The 14,860-nt window shown below is 44.7% G+C and overlaps 1 protein-coding gene and 1 long non-coding RNA gene across 3 annotated transcripts in view; one reads left to right on the top strand and one right to left on the bottom strand.

Moving 5' to 3' along the window:
* The window catches only part of LOC110301029, an 8,188-nt gene extending 4,866 nt beyond the window's left edge, over positions 1–3,322 (top strand). The window contains exon 3 of the long non-coding RNA XR_003837533.1: positions 2,558–3,322. This is a non-coding gene — a long non-coding RNA (uncharacterized LOC110301029). The remainder of the gene's footprint in view (positions 1–2,557) is intronic.
* Positions 2,444–11,897, bottom strand: Zkscan7 (zinc finger with KRAB and SCAN domains 7). Of its 2 annotated transcripts, none has more exons than XM_029481137.1 (6): positions 11,554–11,897; positions 9,799–10,324; positions 7,948–8,095; positions 6,351–6,424; positions 5,961–6,054; positions 2,444–4,001 (listed from the first exon to the last, which is right to left on the bottom strand). In XM_029481137.1, the coding sequence occupies exons 2-6, from the start codon at positions 10,204–10,206 to the stop codon at positions 2,569–2,571; spliced, it is 2,157 nt and encodes a 718-aa protein (XP_029336997.1). In that variant the 5' UTR covers positions 10,207–10,324; positions 11,554–11,897; the 3' UTR covers positions 2,444–2,568. The 2 variants fall into 2 exon arrangements, with proteins under 2 accessions (XP_029336997.1, XP_021026903.1); XM_021171244.2 differs by having other exon boundaries at positions 11,653–11,897.
* Positions 11,898–14,860: the final 2,963 nt, after the last annotated feature.

Here is a 14,860-nt window from a genome sequence, read left to right as displayed (position 1 = left end):
CACACACACACTCACACACACACACACACACGAGCAGGTAGATTTTTAAAAACGTTTTATTGATTTGTTGTTTCACATCATGCACTCCAGTCCTATTCATTTCCCTGTCCCCATATCCACCCTTCACCCCTTGCAACCTCCCCCACATCCAAAATAAAACACAATACACACAAACAACAAAGCAGAGAAAACATCTCATCATAGAAAGCTGTAGTATGTCGTAGTGTGTCCCACAGTATATCCCTATGTGAGTGGGGAGTTTTTAAATATTAAACTGAGGACCAGTGATATGGCTCAGCAGGTGAAGGCACTTGTTGCCAAGCCTGACAACCCAACTTCAGACTTTGATCTGTAGGATCTACTTGGTTGAGAGAACCAACTCCCACAAGCTGTCTTGTAATCTCCATGGATTCCTGTACATGTACATAAAATGTAACTTTTAAAGAATACCTAAGTCATACCTACCTTCTCACCTCCTTTGAAGACAGTGATTCAACATGGCTGGCATGGAACTTGCTATGTAGTCTAAGTTGACCTTCGACTCAAAAAGATCTGTCTCTGCTTCCCAAATGCTAGGATTACAGGTATGTGCCACCCCACCCGGAGGAAGACTGCTTTTCTATATCATACGTACACTTAGGGGCCAATAACTATATATTAGAATAGAAAGTTTCCCCACATTTTCTTTCAGATTGTTTCCTGAAAATGTGTGTATGCTGGGCCTAGAGAGATGGCTTAGTAAGCAGAGTACTTGCCATCTGGCACGAGGGCCTGAATGCATATCTCCAGAATACACACAGAAATTCATGGGAGTGTATGTCTATAACCCTGGTGCAGCTACGATGTCAACAAGCATTTGTAGTAAATTCTGACTGTGGTCTCAATCTGATCACTGAAGAGCCAGAATGTGTTTAGCAAGAACGTGTACAGCACAAGGCACATCTAAGAGTGGGCATGATTGTACAACTGAATAGTACAAAAATATGCTCTGTCTCTGTTTCACACACACACACACACACACACACACACACACACACACAATTAGCTTTGTAAAGATAATAAACCAATAGTTATAGTAGATATAGACGATATTAGTGGGTTTAAGGTATGTGACACTGCAGACACACCTCTAACCTTAAAAGCTTGGGGGAAGGGAAAGTATGTCCCTAATTTAAGAATTATTTGGGTGAAGGTTTAAAACTTACTTAGAAATCAATATAACTATCTATGAAAAATATAAACACACAATGAGCCTATAAGCTGGTGTTAAAGTGTATAAATTCTTATAAGGGAATTCAATAGTTGTACCAATATAGCACCAACTAACTCAAAACATTGAAATAAGATCAACAGAGGTTTAAAAGCATGTAAAGAAAAAAAGTCCTGAGGCTGGAGAGATAGCTCAGTGGTTAAGAATATGTACTGTTATTGCAGAGGACCCAAGTTCAATTCCCAGCACCTATGTCAGCTCTAGGGGATCCAATGTTCTCTCCTGTCCTCTAAAACCAGTGCACTCACAGGTACAGACATAGACAAATACACTCCATTTAAAAATAAACAAAAAGTTAAAAGTCCTTAAATTAGATGGATCTTCAAAGTTATGAAGAAACACTAATAACTAAAAGGGATTTCTTTTCCCTGGGGAGGGGACATAAGTGATAAGCTGAATACTAGACTACCTTTAAAAAACAAATGTTGCCGGGCGTGGTGGCGCACGTCTTTAATCCTAGCACTCGGGAGGCAGAGGCAGGTGGATTTCTGAGTTCGAGGCCAGCCTGGTCTACAAAGTGAGTTCCAGGACAGCCAGGGCTACACAGAGAAACCCTGTATCAAAAAACCAAAAAATTAAAATTAAAACTTAAAAAAAATAAAAAACAAATGTGAGGGCTAGAGAGATGGCTCAGTAGTTCAGAGCACTGGCTGCTCTGCCAGAGGACTCAGGATGATCCCCACCATTACAGGGTGGCTGACAGCTGTAGTCTGATGACCTCTTCTGTAGATACAAGGCACCTAAGTGGTCCTCATCCATACATGAAGGCAAAACATCCATCCACATAAAAAGTATCAGGGACAAAGTAAATGCAGAGAGCTTTAGGCAAGAAGTAAAAGTGATGAGAGTCTTACAGTCGGTCTTTAAATAAATGAGGAAATGCATAGGTTAGAATGAAGTAGAGGAGGTATTATCTCTGTGCTTGAAAATCACAAATTGTGGAACACAAAATTTAAAAATGAGATATATATATTTTTAATGAGATATATTTTAAGATAGTTTTAAAAAAGAAAAAGCTAGAAGTAAATAAAATATATGGTTCCTATTATCCTGTCTTTGTGATCAAATACCAGATAGAAAGCACTCATTTGAAAGAGAATAAGATAACTATCCTATGGGGGGGGGGGGCTTTTCAAGACAAGGTTTCTCTGTGTACCTTTGGCTGTCCCAGAACTCAGAGATACACCTGCCTCTGCCTCTCAAATGCTGGGATCAAAGGCATGCACCACCACTGCCCAGCTCCCTTCTTCTAAACAAATTAACTCAGAATTCTTTATTCTGTCTCAGGAAACCATGCCTTAAGATACTGCCTGAATCAGACTTGAGGGCTTCTCGACATTGTGAGTTCGCTGATGGTGATTAAAGGTGGAACGCTGACTAAAGGCTTTCCCACATTCAGCACATTCATAAGGCTTCTCACCAGTGTGAACTCTCTGGTGCACAATAAGCTGTGAACTGTCACCAAAGGCTTTCATGCAATCTTTACATTTATAGGGCTTTTCACCAGTATGGGTTCTCTGATGAACCATAAGGCTAGAACTATAACTAAAGACCTTCCCACACTCATTACATCCATAAGGTTTTTCACCAGTGTGAATTCTCTGGTGTATAATGAGGTGAGAGTTTTGATTGAAGGATTTTCCACACTCACTGCATTTATAGGGCTTTTCTCCAGTGTGAAGTCTCTGGTGCCGAATAAGGCATTTACCTAAACTGAATTTCTTACCACATTCACTACATTCAAAAGGCTTTTCACCAGTATGAACTCGTTTGTGGTCAATGAGCTGAGAGTTCTGACGGAAGGCTTTCCCACATTCACTACATTTGTATGTTTTTTCCCCAGTGTGGAGACTCTGGTGTCGAGTAAGACACTTACTCTGACTGAAGGACTTGCCACATTCAATACATTCATAAGGCTTCTCCCCAGTGTGGATTCTCTGGTGGTCAATAAGATTTCTGTTGGTATAGAAGGCTTTCCCACACTCATTACACTCATAGGGCTTCTTACTAATGTGAAGGACCTGATGTTGAATAAGACTTTTATTCCAAATGAATGCCTCACCAGATTCATTAGGTTTCTCTCCAGTGTGGGTTCTCTTGTGGACCAGGAGCTGGGAACTCTGAATGGAAGCTCTTACACATTCATTACCTTTATAAGGCTTCTCTCCATTATGGAGTCTCTGGTGTTGAATAAGGTGGGAACTGTGACAATAAGTCTTCCCAGACTCACAACATTCATAAGGCTTTTCCTGAGTGTGTATTCTGAGGTGAACAATTAGCTGAGATATCTGTTGAAAGGTCTTCTCACACTTGTTACATTCAAAGGGTCTCTCTCCAACGTGGATTCTCTGATGTCCAAGGAAGCGTGAGCTCTGGTTAAAAACTTTGCCACACTCATCACATTGATAGGACTTCTGCCTCTTTGCTTCTCCCTGATGCTCAACAGGACTGGAGGGCATTTCTGGATGTTCCCCTACATCTTTACATCCCTCATTTCTGTCATTTGTAGAATTTTTATCTTCCTTTTCCAAGAAACCACTTTCTAGTCTGCTGCCTTCTTCATCTGAGGGATGCCCTTCCATCTGTGCTAAAGGATCTTTGCAGATATCACCAGACTCTCTCTCTACCAGTGCCGCTCCAAAGAGTCCCTCTGAGGATGCGTCAAGTGAATGTGATCCTTTAGAAATGTCCTGCTTTGGACTGAACTCAGAACTTCCTATCCTGTTCTTACCTGTTGCCAAAAGAAATAAGAAAAAAAAAAAACTTCTTTACTATTCATGTATTTATTTGCTTTGTAGCTGAAAAAAAAAAGGTCATATTATATTGCTAAGAAATGAGACAACATTTGAGAAACAGAGAAAAAATAGTCCCCTTTTTTCTTCAGGGATATTAAAACATAGAGGAGAATGGGGAGGAAAGGCAAGGACAGAGGAAACCTGAGCTAATGCAGTCTAGATAGGAGACAAACTGGAAGCGAGATTGCATAGCACAGTGTTATAGCATCTTCTGGAGCCACTGTGAAACTGTCTTCTTAGTGAATGGCTAAATTAAGTTTTTCTCCACCATGACATTGTACAGTTCCACATGTCTCCAAAAAGATGTTAGGCCATGTGTGGTGGTGCTTTGAATCTCAGCTCCTGAGAGGAGAAGCAGGTAGATCTCTGCGAGATCAAGGCCAGCCATGTCCACACAGAGCTCCAGGCCAGACAGAGCTAAGTCGGTTGAGAGAGGGAGGAAAGGTTGGCAAGAAATAAAGAAGGCAAAACTGGAGGTGAGTGGTGAGACTTTCTAACGTGACGGTGTGAAGTGAACACAGACAGATCTGAGTTACATTATGATGACATGAGCACAGACTGATCTGTGTGACGTGGCAATGGGAACATGCAGCATGAGGTGAGCACAGAGTGATCTGTGTGACGTGGCAATGGAGCATGTACACGGGATCAGAACAGTTGAAGGAAACAGCACAGTTAGGACACTGGACTGGGCAAAGGCAGGTCTATATACCCATAAAAACTAAAAGAAGCATCAGTGATTTGATGATATACAAATTAAAGTATGCCCTTGTGAGCTTGTCTCTTAAATAATAATAAAATAATTCAAAAGCAATTAGATAAAGAAATTAAACAGTTAAACACTGGTCTACAGTTTTGGAGATTCAAATGCAAAACCTGGGGAAAGCTGCAGCAGCCACTCATGGTTATCAACAGATCCCAAATGCTGGCTCCTTTTAAACCATGATGCAATGAGGCCAAGCCCAGCGTGTCTTTAACAAGTGAAACTATACAATACTCAGGTTAGTAACCTTCATGTCCACCCTCTGCCAAGCTGGCTACTGTCCTGAGTTTGCCAGTCACAGGATGGGGCTCAGGCCTTATAAAGGGAATCTTATACAACTGAACATTCCTCAAGAGGTGACAGGCGATTAGACCTGGGCCAGGTACCAGAAAGACTCAAGTCTAGCTTATCTGTAGCTTGTCATCAGCATCTGTTGTGGCCTGGGCCAATGACTTCTAAAGCACAGAGGAGAGTCTAATCACTGTCTTGGTCAGAATTCTTTCTAGGGAGATCCTGACCCCCAAACAGGGCATGATTGCAAGTAAGATCTAAAGCTGAATGCATATGGAGCCAGGAGAAGCCACGGTGCAGTCAGAGCTGAGAAGAAGCTATGATAGGGACGGTTTCAGAAGTCAAAAGAGTTTCAGTGGAAAAGTACAGGGAACAAACATGCTGCGTACGGCCACGTTAGTCACATGGTCGGTCCATGCATACAGCTGCGTTAGTCACATGGTCAGTTCATGCATACGGCCATGTTAGTCACATGGTCAGTCCAGCCACATTGGCCCTGGTGGACTGCTGGATCTCCAGGACCAGCATTTCCCACTACCCAATCTGACTGTTCTGGGTCCCCATTCTCCTAATCCCTCAAACACAGAGACCTTTACTCCCAGAACCCAAGGGACTCCTTCTTATGGCTGAGAAAACCCAAGTTAGCTCCCTACTGTTGATCATCCATTAAATAAAAAAAGTGATGACTATTTTTAAACTGGGTGACAGGTGCAGGGGTGTTCATTATACACATCTACTTCATGTTTGCAAATAATAAAAAGTTAAAACAAATCAAAACAAAAGAATACAGGGGCTGGGCTGTGATGTAAAGGACAGACGGCTAGTTACTGGGAGCCATTACCCAGAGAGGCCAGGCCGTGCTCATCTCTTACCACCTCCGTCTCACACAGGACACTCCACTTTTCTTGCTTATAGTCCTTGTTTGCTGCCGTCTCCTGGAACGATAAGCTTCTATTGTTCAGAAACAACCCCAGCCAGAGAAGCAGAGTTCTTAAGCGTACAGAAGTCACATAGAATAAAAAGGTAGTAGACACATTAAAGAGGACAAAACTGTCCTAAATGAAACCGGTTAAAGCCAAGGGCAAGGGCCTAGCTCCAAGGGAAGCACTAAGCAGGAGAGAGCCAAAGGGGCTACCTCAGGTGGGTAGGTCTACCGGTGAATCCCAGCCATTCCCCCAACCCAGACACACACACACCCAGACATGGACTCTAGAAAAACAGAGCCACTCACCTGAGGCCTGGCCATCCTAAGCACAGTAACCACTGCCTGGGCTCTGGAGTTCTCCACTTTGGGAAAAGCAGGTTCTGGGGGTGAAAGGTGAACTCAGTGGGTCAAGCCCCACTCTCAGCTCCCTAAGATCCCCGTGCCTATGGTGGGATCTGCAAGCATCCAGGGAACTCCACATACACCGACTCTCAGCTTTCTCCTGGAGACCTCATCCTAAGTGTGCCGGGGATGCTCTTCAGAGGATACAACAGGCAATATTTATCAAACAGAACTGGAGGTTCCTTCCAAGACCCTCTCCAGCCTGTCTGAAGCTTTACTTCTAACTATATTCTCTCTGCCTAATTTCCTTAACACTTCTAACACTGATTTACACCCCACCTTTAAAATATCTTCTTTATTGTAATGGGTATAAGTGTTTTGTCTGCACATCTGACTGTGTATCACCTGTGTGTCTGGTACGCAGACCAGAAGGTGGCGTTGGATTCCATGGAACTGGAATTATGGATGGTGATGAAGCACCATGTAGGTGCTGGAAATTGAGCCTGGAAGAGCAGCCAGTGCCATTAACTCCTCAGCCATTTCTTCAGTCAGCCTCCTGCCATCTGGAACACTGCTGGAACCTAGCTCTGTGCTCTGTCTCCCTCCATAAGCGACCCTTCTGATCTTCCTGGCTTTAGTCATACCTCCCCAGTCCTCACTGCTCTGTCAGACCTGCCACATACCTACATCCTGATCACAACAAATTCATTCTCATTTTCTCATTCTTTCTCTCTCCCTCTCCCTCTGTTGTTGTTTTTAAAAACCGAGTCTCACTATGTGTCCCTGGCTGGCCTGGAGCTTGTTATATTAATCAGGCTGGCCTCAAATTCACAGAGATCTGTCTGCTTCTGCCTCCTAAGTACTAGGATTAAAGGCATATAGCACCGCAACCAGCCTCCATTCTCCACTTTTTAGTGGTTAAATCTCTTGCTTGCTCCTCCAGAACCCCATACCTACCCTGCCTCATAATGCACGTTATCTAATAATCCCCTTTTACAGTGACAGTATTATGCCTAGGGACAGATACCATCCAGATGTATCTTTTGTTTGTGGTAGCTGGTGTGTGTGTGTGTGTGTGTGTGTGTGTGTGTGTGTCGTTGATGTTGTTGTTTCACACAGGATATTAATCTGAAGCACAGGCTAGTGCAAAACTTACAAAGTAGTTCAGGCTTGCCTTCAGCTCTCAGACATTCTCTTGCCTTAGCTTTTGAAGTACTGGAATGACGGGTGTGATCCACCATGCCCAGCTTCACCCAAATATCTTATGAGGTTGCTTCTTTTTATGTATATGACTGACTCCCTGCCATCTACATAAGAACTCTTAAAGACAGTCATAGTATACTGCATGTCTCTGGTCTCCAGTGGTACACAGTGGTACATGCTTGAGGTAGGAGACTGCTCTGGCTTGAGGGAAACTTGGTAAGTACATGCATGCACAGTTAGAGGCTAGACAAAAGGGTCGCTAAGGAAGGAGGCTGGCTGTAGGGGCAATGTGGGATTTCAGTGCAAGTTGGGCTGATGAAAGAAAGTGACTCTAGGGGATGGAACTGAGGAGGAGTACCGTGTCCAGCTCCTGGGTCACAGGGAGGATCCAAGAGTGCATCAGGGGCCAAGCCCTGATCAGAGGTTGTGGTAGGCGACTGCTCAGCTGCACTCAGTGCTCCCATCTTCTTTAAATGCACATCCTGTTCTTGTGCTGGAGGTGAAACCTAGAGATTAGAGATGAGGAAAAAGAACTGAGTACTAAGCACATTCCTGAAGGCAGAGAGCCCAGACCTCAAAGACACCCACACAGGAAAAGGGCCAAGGAAATGAAGGACCGGACTATCTTTCCGCTATCTTCTCACTAATCTCAAAGCTTGCAATCTTCCCTGCCATCCCTCCCTTGACTCTCCTTGTAGGAGCTAGAAGAGCAGATGCGATAGCCAGCTCCACCACGACAGGTCTTTGGAGGCACATTAGCTTAAGAACCATGTGAAGCTATTAAGATAGCTCAGGTGGTAAATACTGCTTAGCCTGAGGACCTTAGTTCCCAAGTTGTTTACTGAATGGTTCCTTGCGTGTATGAATGTAGGTATGCACGTGCGTGCAGGTGCATCGACACAAGTGTGTAGGAGCTGGAGGACAGCTTCACCTGTCTCTCTTGCTTAAGTACCAGCCACTTTGTATCTATGTTTGTGTGTAAGAATTATGACACTTTGCAAAAGCTGTCTTCTAAGAACCACAGGGCTAAGTGGCCTACTTAGCCTTGATTAGGTCTATGTCAGATCCCCTAGGGGTTCATAGGCCAGAAACCTAGCCAAACCATTGATTCCCTGGTTAAAGAAATCCTGTCTCAAAAAAAACCCAACATAGCCATACATATCCATGTTCACGCAGGAAAGCAGAACAGTCAAAGATGTGTGTCTCCAATAAGGTTTATTGCCTGAAAATGGTTCATGTGGTGGCTTAAGGGAAAGAAGCCCATATGCCTGAGTCCTAGGTAAAATACTCAAACTCTAGCAGGATTTAACTGCCAGCAGATCAGAAGATTAGGTTACTACAGTGTATTAAATTCTATCTTTTGCCTATCTCTACAGCTACTATCCTAAAGAGCTTTCATCTGCACTTATTATCAGAACCAACCAGGACTAGGGAGTTGGTTCAGTCAGTACAGTGCTTTACATGCCATCATGACAACCTACGATGGGATTCCCAGAACTAATGTTAAAAAGTCAGGCATGATAGCATATGTTTGTAATTACAGCCCTGGAGAGGCATAATAGACCCCCTAGGGATCATAGGCCAGGAACCTGCCTAACCACTGATTCAGGTCACGGAGATCTTCTGCACCAGAGGAACAACACTTGAAGTTGTACACACCCCTGCACATGCACCTTCCCTCCACAGAAACACACCTGACTTAGACCTTGGCTTGTATGACCCCCCATGGGCTCATAGATTTGAATGCTTAGTCAACAGGGAGCGGTACTACTTAAAAGGTTAAAGTGCCGCTGGGGTGGGCTTTGAAGTTTCTCAGTCTCTCTCAGTGTCTCTGTCTCTCTCTCTCTCTCTGTCAGGATATAGAGCTCACAGCTACTTCTCCAGCACCACATAAACCTATGAGCTACCAAGCTCCCTGCCATAAGGGTCTAACATCTAAAGACTGGAAGCAAGGCCTCAATTAAATGTTTTTATAAGAGTTGCTTTGGTCACAGGGTCTCTGCAGCAATAGAACAGTGACTAACAGTGCTGGGGTTTGTGTTTCTGCTTATGGCTTATAGCAGAAAACTATTTTCCACCTATCAATGGAGCAAGTTCAGGAATCCTAAGGGCAAACCAGCCAAAAGTGTGGGGAAGGGAGAATACTTGTTCTCAGGCTAGCCCAAGTTTAGAGAGTGGCTCTAGATGTTCCTATAGACTGACTGCTTACCTCCCCCGACTCACTAAGGTGTCTCTGGAAATCCTCCACCATAGCCACAGCCTCCTCGCCAGTCTCAGGGTGATGGAGCTGTACCCAGGTCTGAAGTTCCCTGGGCAGGATGCTCAGGAACTGTTCCAGCACCAGCAGCTCCAGGATCTGCTCCTTGGTGTGGACCTCTGGCATCAGCCACCAGTGGCAGAGCTCCCTGAGCCGGCTCAGGGCCTGCTGAGGCCCAGACATCTCATGGTAGCACAACTGCCTGAAGTGCAGTCGGAATATTTCACAGACGGGAAGGTAGTTCTTCTGTCCCCATGTCTGGCTTCCTGGTTCCTGCTTCACAGTCAAGCTCCCCTCCTGCTTCTGATACATGGCAGTCCTGGGGATGATATCTAATGTCCCCCTGCCTTCCATGGTCATTGTGATCCCAAAAAAGAAGCTGGTCCCAGCTACCGCAGGCACACTGAAAATGAGTCTCTACTTCAAACTGTGGGGGCTGTTTTTTCAGAGTCAAGAAAGGAAGTGAGGAAAGTGTCACCTACAGAAACACAAAGAGAATGATCAGAGTCCTGGAGCACCTAGCTCTTAGCTGGTAACAGGTTCTGCAGCTAAAAGCAAAGCCTCCGGGGAAGAGAAGAGTACAAACACAGAAATGACTACAAGTGACTTCCCTTCTCAAACTATTAGTGGCTCCAGTCACCTGCAGGATAAAAGCTAACTGAATGTCTAGACTTAGCTTTCAGTCTTTCACATACACCTCCAACCATTTCCCCCAAGTTCCCAAATTAAAAGGGCATCAATGGCCTCCAAAGCAGGGTATGCAAGGAAAATGGATGTTAAAGAAAATACTAAATGATTTAACTATTTAATATGTCCTGTAGTAAGCACTGAAATTCAAATAGGATTTATCTTTAATTTTTTCATAAACTTGTGCTGGGAGTGGAGGCTCAAAACTCAGCTGGTCAAATGTACAAAAGTTTGGGGCTAACACTCTACAAATAAGGGGGTGGGGACCACACTTTACCTGTCTGCACCTTCCCTGTTTTTTTCCCCTCATTTCTGACAAACTCATAACTAAGTGTTAAGACTCAGAATAAATAATACCTCTCTTGAAGGATATTTTCCTGTTTGCCCCAGATATAAAACAATGGCTCATTTCCCTTGCTGTACCTCATACTGTAACAGTGTACTTCAACTGGTTTATGAAGAACTCACCAGTCATGGCCTCTCAACTACTGGAGGGTCACCCAAAGGGAGGAACTAGTATTAAAACTTTTTGGAAGTCTTTTCTACTTAACTTGGAGCCTTTCTGGTCTCTCCGGGCATACCACTGTTTATAGCTTCAGTAATCCCGCGGACTACTCTCCACCCATAACTCTGTTGGATCACTTCTCTTAATGCAATTGTTTGCAGTTTACTCAGGGGCTCCGTTACCTGCGAAGATTCAAAAGGCAGGACTGCTTCCCAGTCCTGCACGCGTGCATATGTGTTACACGGGGAGAGAGATATGTTACACGAATGTGGTTAGTTTAGTGGACAAAATTTGGGAAAAGCCATTTTCCTTTCCGTTTATGCATGCCATTTGAAAACCAGATCCTCTGGGGCAACTAGGATGTGTGCCGTGGTTTGAGATATCAGGCACTTGGAGACCCCAGGGTTAGACATTTTCCTCTGAGCCTGTTTTTTTTTTTTTTTTTACAGATGGGAGTAATCTGTGAACTCTCCGAGAGAACACAAGAGCACAGGCCACTTTCCTGCGGTCCTTACTGTGCTGAGTGCTAAGCGGCAGGTCTCGCTGCACATCTGATCTGCGAGCTCGCGTGGGGCTCACTCCAGAGTCACGGTCCTGCCTCGGTGGCCGCTCACCTGGCCGCGCCTGCCCCGTGCAGCGCTGACGCACGGGAGCCAACAACTCGAGCCGACCCCAAGCCGAGCGACCACAGCACGAGGACGACGCGGCTCCGCCTCGGGCAAGCACCCGGGCACCGCCCGCGTCGCGGCGCGACTGCGGGCCGCACTTTCCACCGCGTCGCCACCGTCATGCGTGACGGTTCACCCGCCCCACACACCTCCAGGACACAAGGAAATGGCAACGACGGCGGGACGGGAAGCATGAGAGCGTCACGTCCGGTACCTCCTGGATTCCGGAAGTCTTGGTTGCCAAGGTGAGCAATAATCTTGAACGCTAAGATTTTTTTTTTACCCAGGGAACATCTGGGGCACAAGTGGGTGTCATGCTGAACTTAGAGTCATTCAGATTCCAGGGACCTCACTCTTGACACAAAAAGGTCAAAAAAGCAAAAGCCGTACTTTCCAACAATCAGACGTTGACAGACCAGCCTGTCCCTGATGATGCCCTATACAATTAGAGCCCAATTCCTAATTGTGTTACAGCTCTGTTCCATTAAGGGGAAGGTTCCCCCAACTGTACAGTTCTGCTTGAGCAGGCCAAGGTTCCCCGGATGTAAGTGTTACAGCTTTCCTGGGAAAGGTACCCTGGCAATCAGGAGTCAAGGAATACCACAAAGTCACACCACACAACAAATCTCACATAGATTTATTGGAAGGGAAAACCCAGAAGAGTGGCTGCCTCGGCTCAGGCAAGGAGGAGGGAAATAAGGAGAAATCAGGCCTTATATAGGTTTCCCTGAGGGATGGGACTTCTGGGGCAGTCTGGGATTTGTGGGATTCTAGTCAGAGTTTGGGGCAAACTCAAGGATTGGTGGAACTGTTTCTTGGGGTCTAGGGGTCAAGTCTGGGTCAGGGTGTTCTTTCCTTGGCTCTTTTACCCTAACTTTATCTCTGAGGTCATCTCACCTCAAAGTGTCAGTCTCAGGAAGGATTAATTGTATTATAAAATTTGCTATCTAACAAGATGGAGAACTTTATCTACTGTAAAAGGGTAGGTCCCTCTCAGAGGACAGTTCTCTGAGAATTCAAATTGTTATGATTTTCTTTATTGAAACTTTTTAATTATTATAGTTTGGTAAATATTTTTATTCCTGTGCTTTGGATTTATAAAATACACATTTATGGGCTCAAATAGCACAATCTGTGGCCCTGATTCTTTGTGTGGAAGGGTGTGATGCTTACTGCTTGCTTTTTTGATTCACAGGTTAGTAAAAAAATATATCACATGATATAATGATATAATGCAAAGGGTCTTAATATTTTGTTCAACCAATTTCAATTCATTTACAGAGAACAACATTCTTCCTCCAGGATGACACGAGCTTCCCCCTCTACCCTGTTCTGCTGTCAGGAGGTCCAGCATCCTTCTATTTCGTAGTACAACCCTGGGAGTGGTGGTCACCTGTACCTGAGGAATAACTGTAACAGGAATGCAGAGGTAGGGGCCCCTCAAAGAGGGGGACCTCCTATGAGGGTTTATTAAAGGAGAAACATGGGTCTGAGGAGGAACCATTCGAGATAGCATGAACAGGTGTCATGACTAAGAGGGGATCCAAAAGGGATGCACAGAAAAAACATGGAGAGGCATTTTAGATGGGATGTGAGGAGCAATAGATCAGAAACGAATTGAACATGTTGTAGCCAGGATTGGGCATTTCTTCTCAGTTGTGTTTCCTGTTCACAAATAGTTTTATGGGTTCATGTGGACTTGAAGGCCTGCACCAGGTATCGAGAGATATGAGCAGAGGGGCATGCAGCACAACTGGTGGGATATAGCTTCCCCATGATTCCCATTCTCCATCCTGGGGGTCATCTATAACAATGAGACAGTTATTCAGGTTTTGAAATAGGCTATTTCTTTCTTTCTTATTTATGTAAAACCATCAATTTGTATTTATTTAATATACCTTGTAAGGGTTCAAGCAGACTTAATTAAAAAAAATAAAAAAACAGCTTAGAAATCATTTCTATGAGAGCTGAGTTCAATTTTATAGGACCAATAACAGCGGCTGCCATAAAAAAATCCTGATCTGTGAGGCAGCCTGCTTCTCCTTTGTGACCCTTTTGTCAATAGGGAAGGCAGAGAAAGGGGTTAGGGTTACAGACATGGGGTTAGGATAGACAGGAATAGAAATAGAGCTTTGGCATGTGTGGTTGGCACCGTCTACAGACATGAGCTCCTGGTTCTTGCTGTCATAGGTTTGCTGAAAGGAAAAACACCAGTGGTGGATGTTGGAGAGAGAATAAGGGGTTTGATCAGTGGTGGGATGGGCCTGCGATATAACAAAGACTGTGTCATTAAAACAGCAGAGAGTGCCTGGCGGTGGTGGCGCACGCCTTTAATCCCAGCACTTGGGAGGCAGAGGCAGGCAGATTTTTGAGTTCGAGGCCAGCCTGGTCTACAAAGTGAGTTCCAGGACAGCCAGGGCTACACAGAGAAACCCTGTCTCAAAAACCAAAACCAAAAACCAAAAACCAAAAAACCAAAAAACCAAAACCTGTGAGACGCCTGACTCACCAGCAAGAAAGACGCCACAGCAGGATCCTTCTGCAACACGTTTATTGGGAGAGCATTGACTGTGTAGGGGAAAGACCCCGAGCCCTAGAACTGGTGCTGCTTATATAGGCCTAGGAGAGGCATGTCTACACCTGATTGGTTATGCTTTCAGTACCTCATTAACATGCCTCTGGCCAGGCAGTAACTCAGCAAAAAAATTCTTTTGCACATGCGCACATTGGTTGTTTCCCCATATTCATGGGTGGTGGACAGCTGTAGCCAGCGCCATCTTGTAATGGCATATGTGTCTTCCCACAAAAACCCAAAACCCAAAACCCAAAACAGCTTTACTATCAGTGATAGGCAGGTCATTTTCTTGGTGGGTGTCCGTGTTGGTGTTTAGACTAAGGCTGATCCTGTGTGAATAAACAAACAAAACCCTTCCTACCATGAGGACGGTTCAGGTCCCTTCCAGATCCTGTCTAGGGACTCCCACCATCTCACCAAGAATTATTTTTGGGATTAGTTGTGGTGATTCCAATGAAGAATAATGGGGGGGGTATTTTTGTGTTGTTATACACTTTAAGAATATTTAGTGTTGTTAGGGCCTTTGTCAACTGAACATAAGGAGGGTAAGAGGCATGTTGCCTCTTTTTTTTTTTTTTT

The sequence above is a fragment of the Mus caroli genome, chromosome 9, assembly GCF_900094665.2.
Source record: "Mus caroli chromosome 9, CAROLI_EIJ_v1.1, whole genome shotgun sequence".
Taxonomy (NCBI): Eukaryota; Metazoa; Chordata; class Mammalia; order Rodentia; family Muridae; genus Mus; species Mus caroli.
The sequence above is the reverse complement of the archived record's forward strand: the minus strand, read 5'-3'. Positions and strand labels throughout refer to the sequence as shown.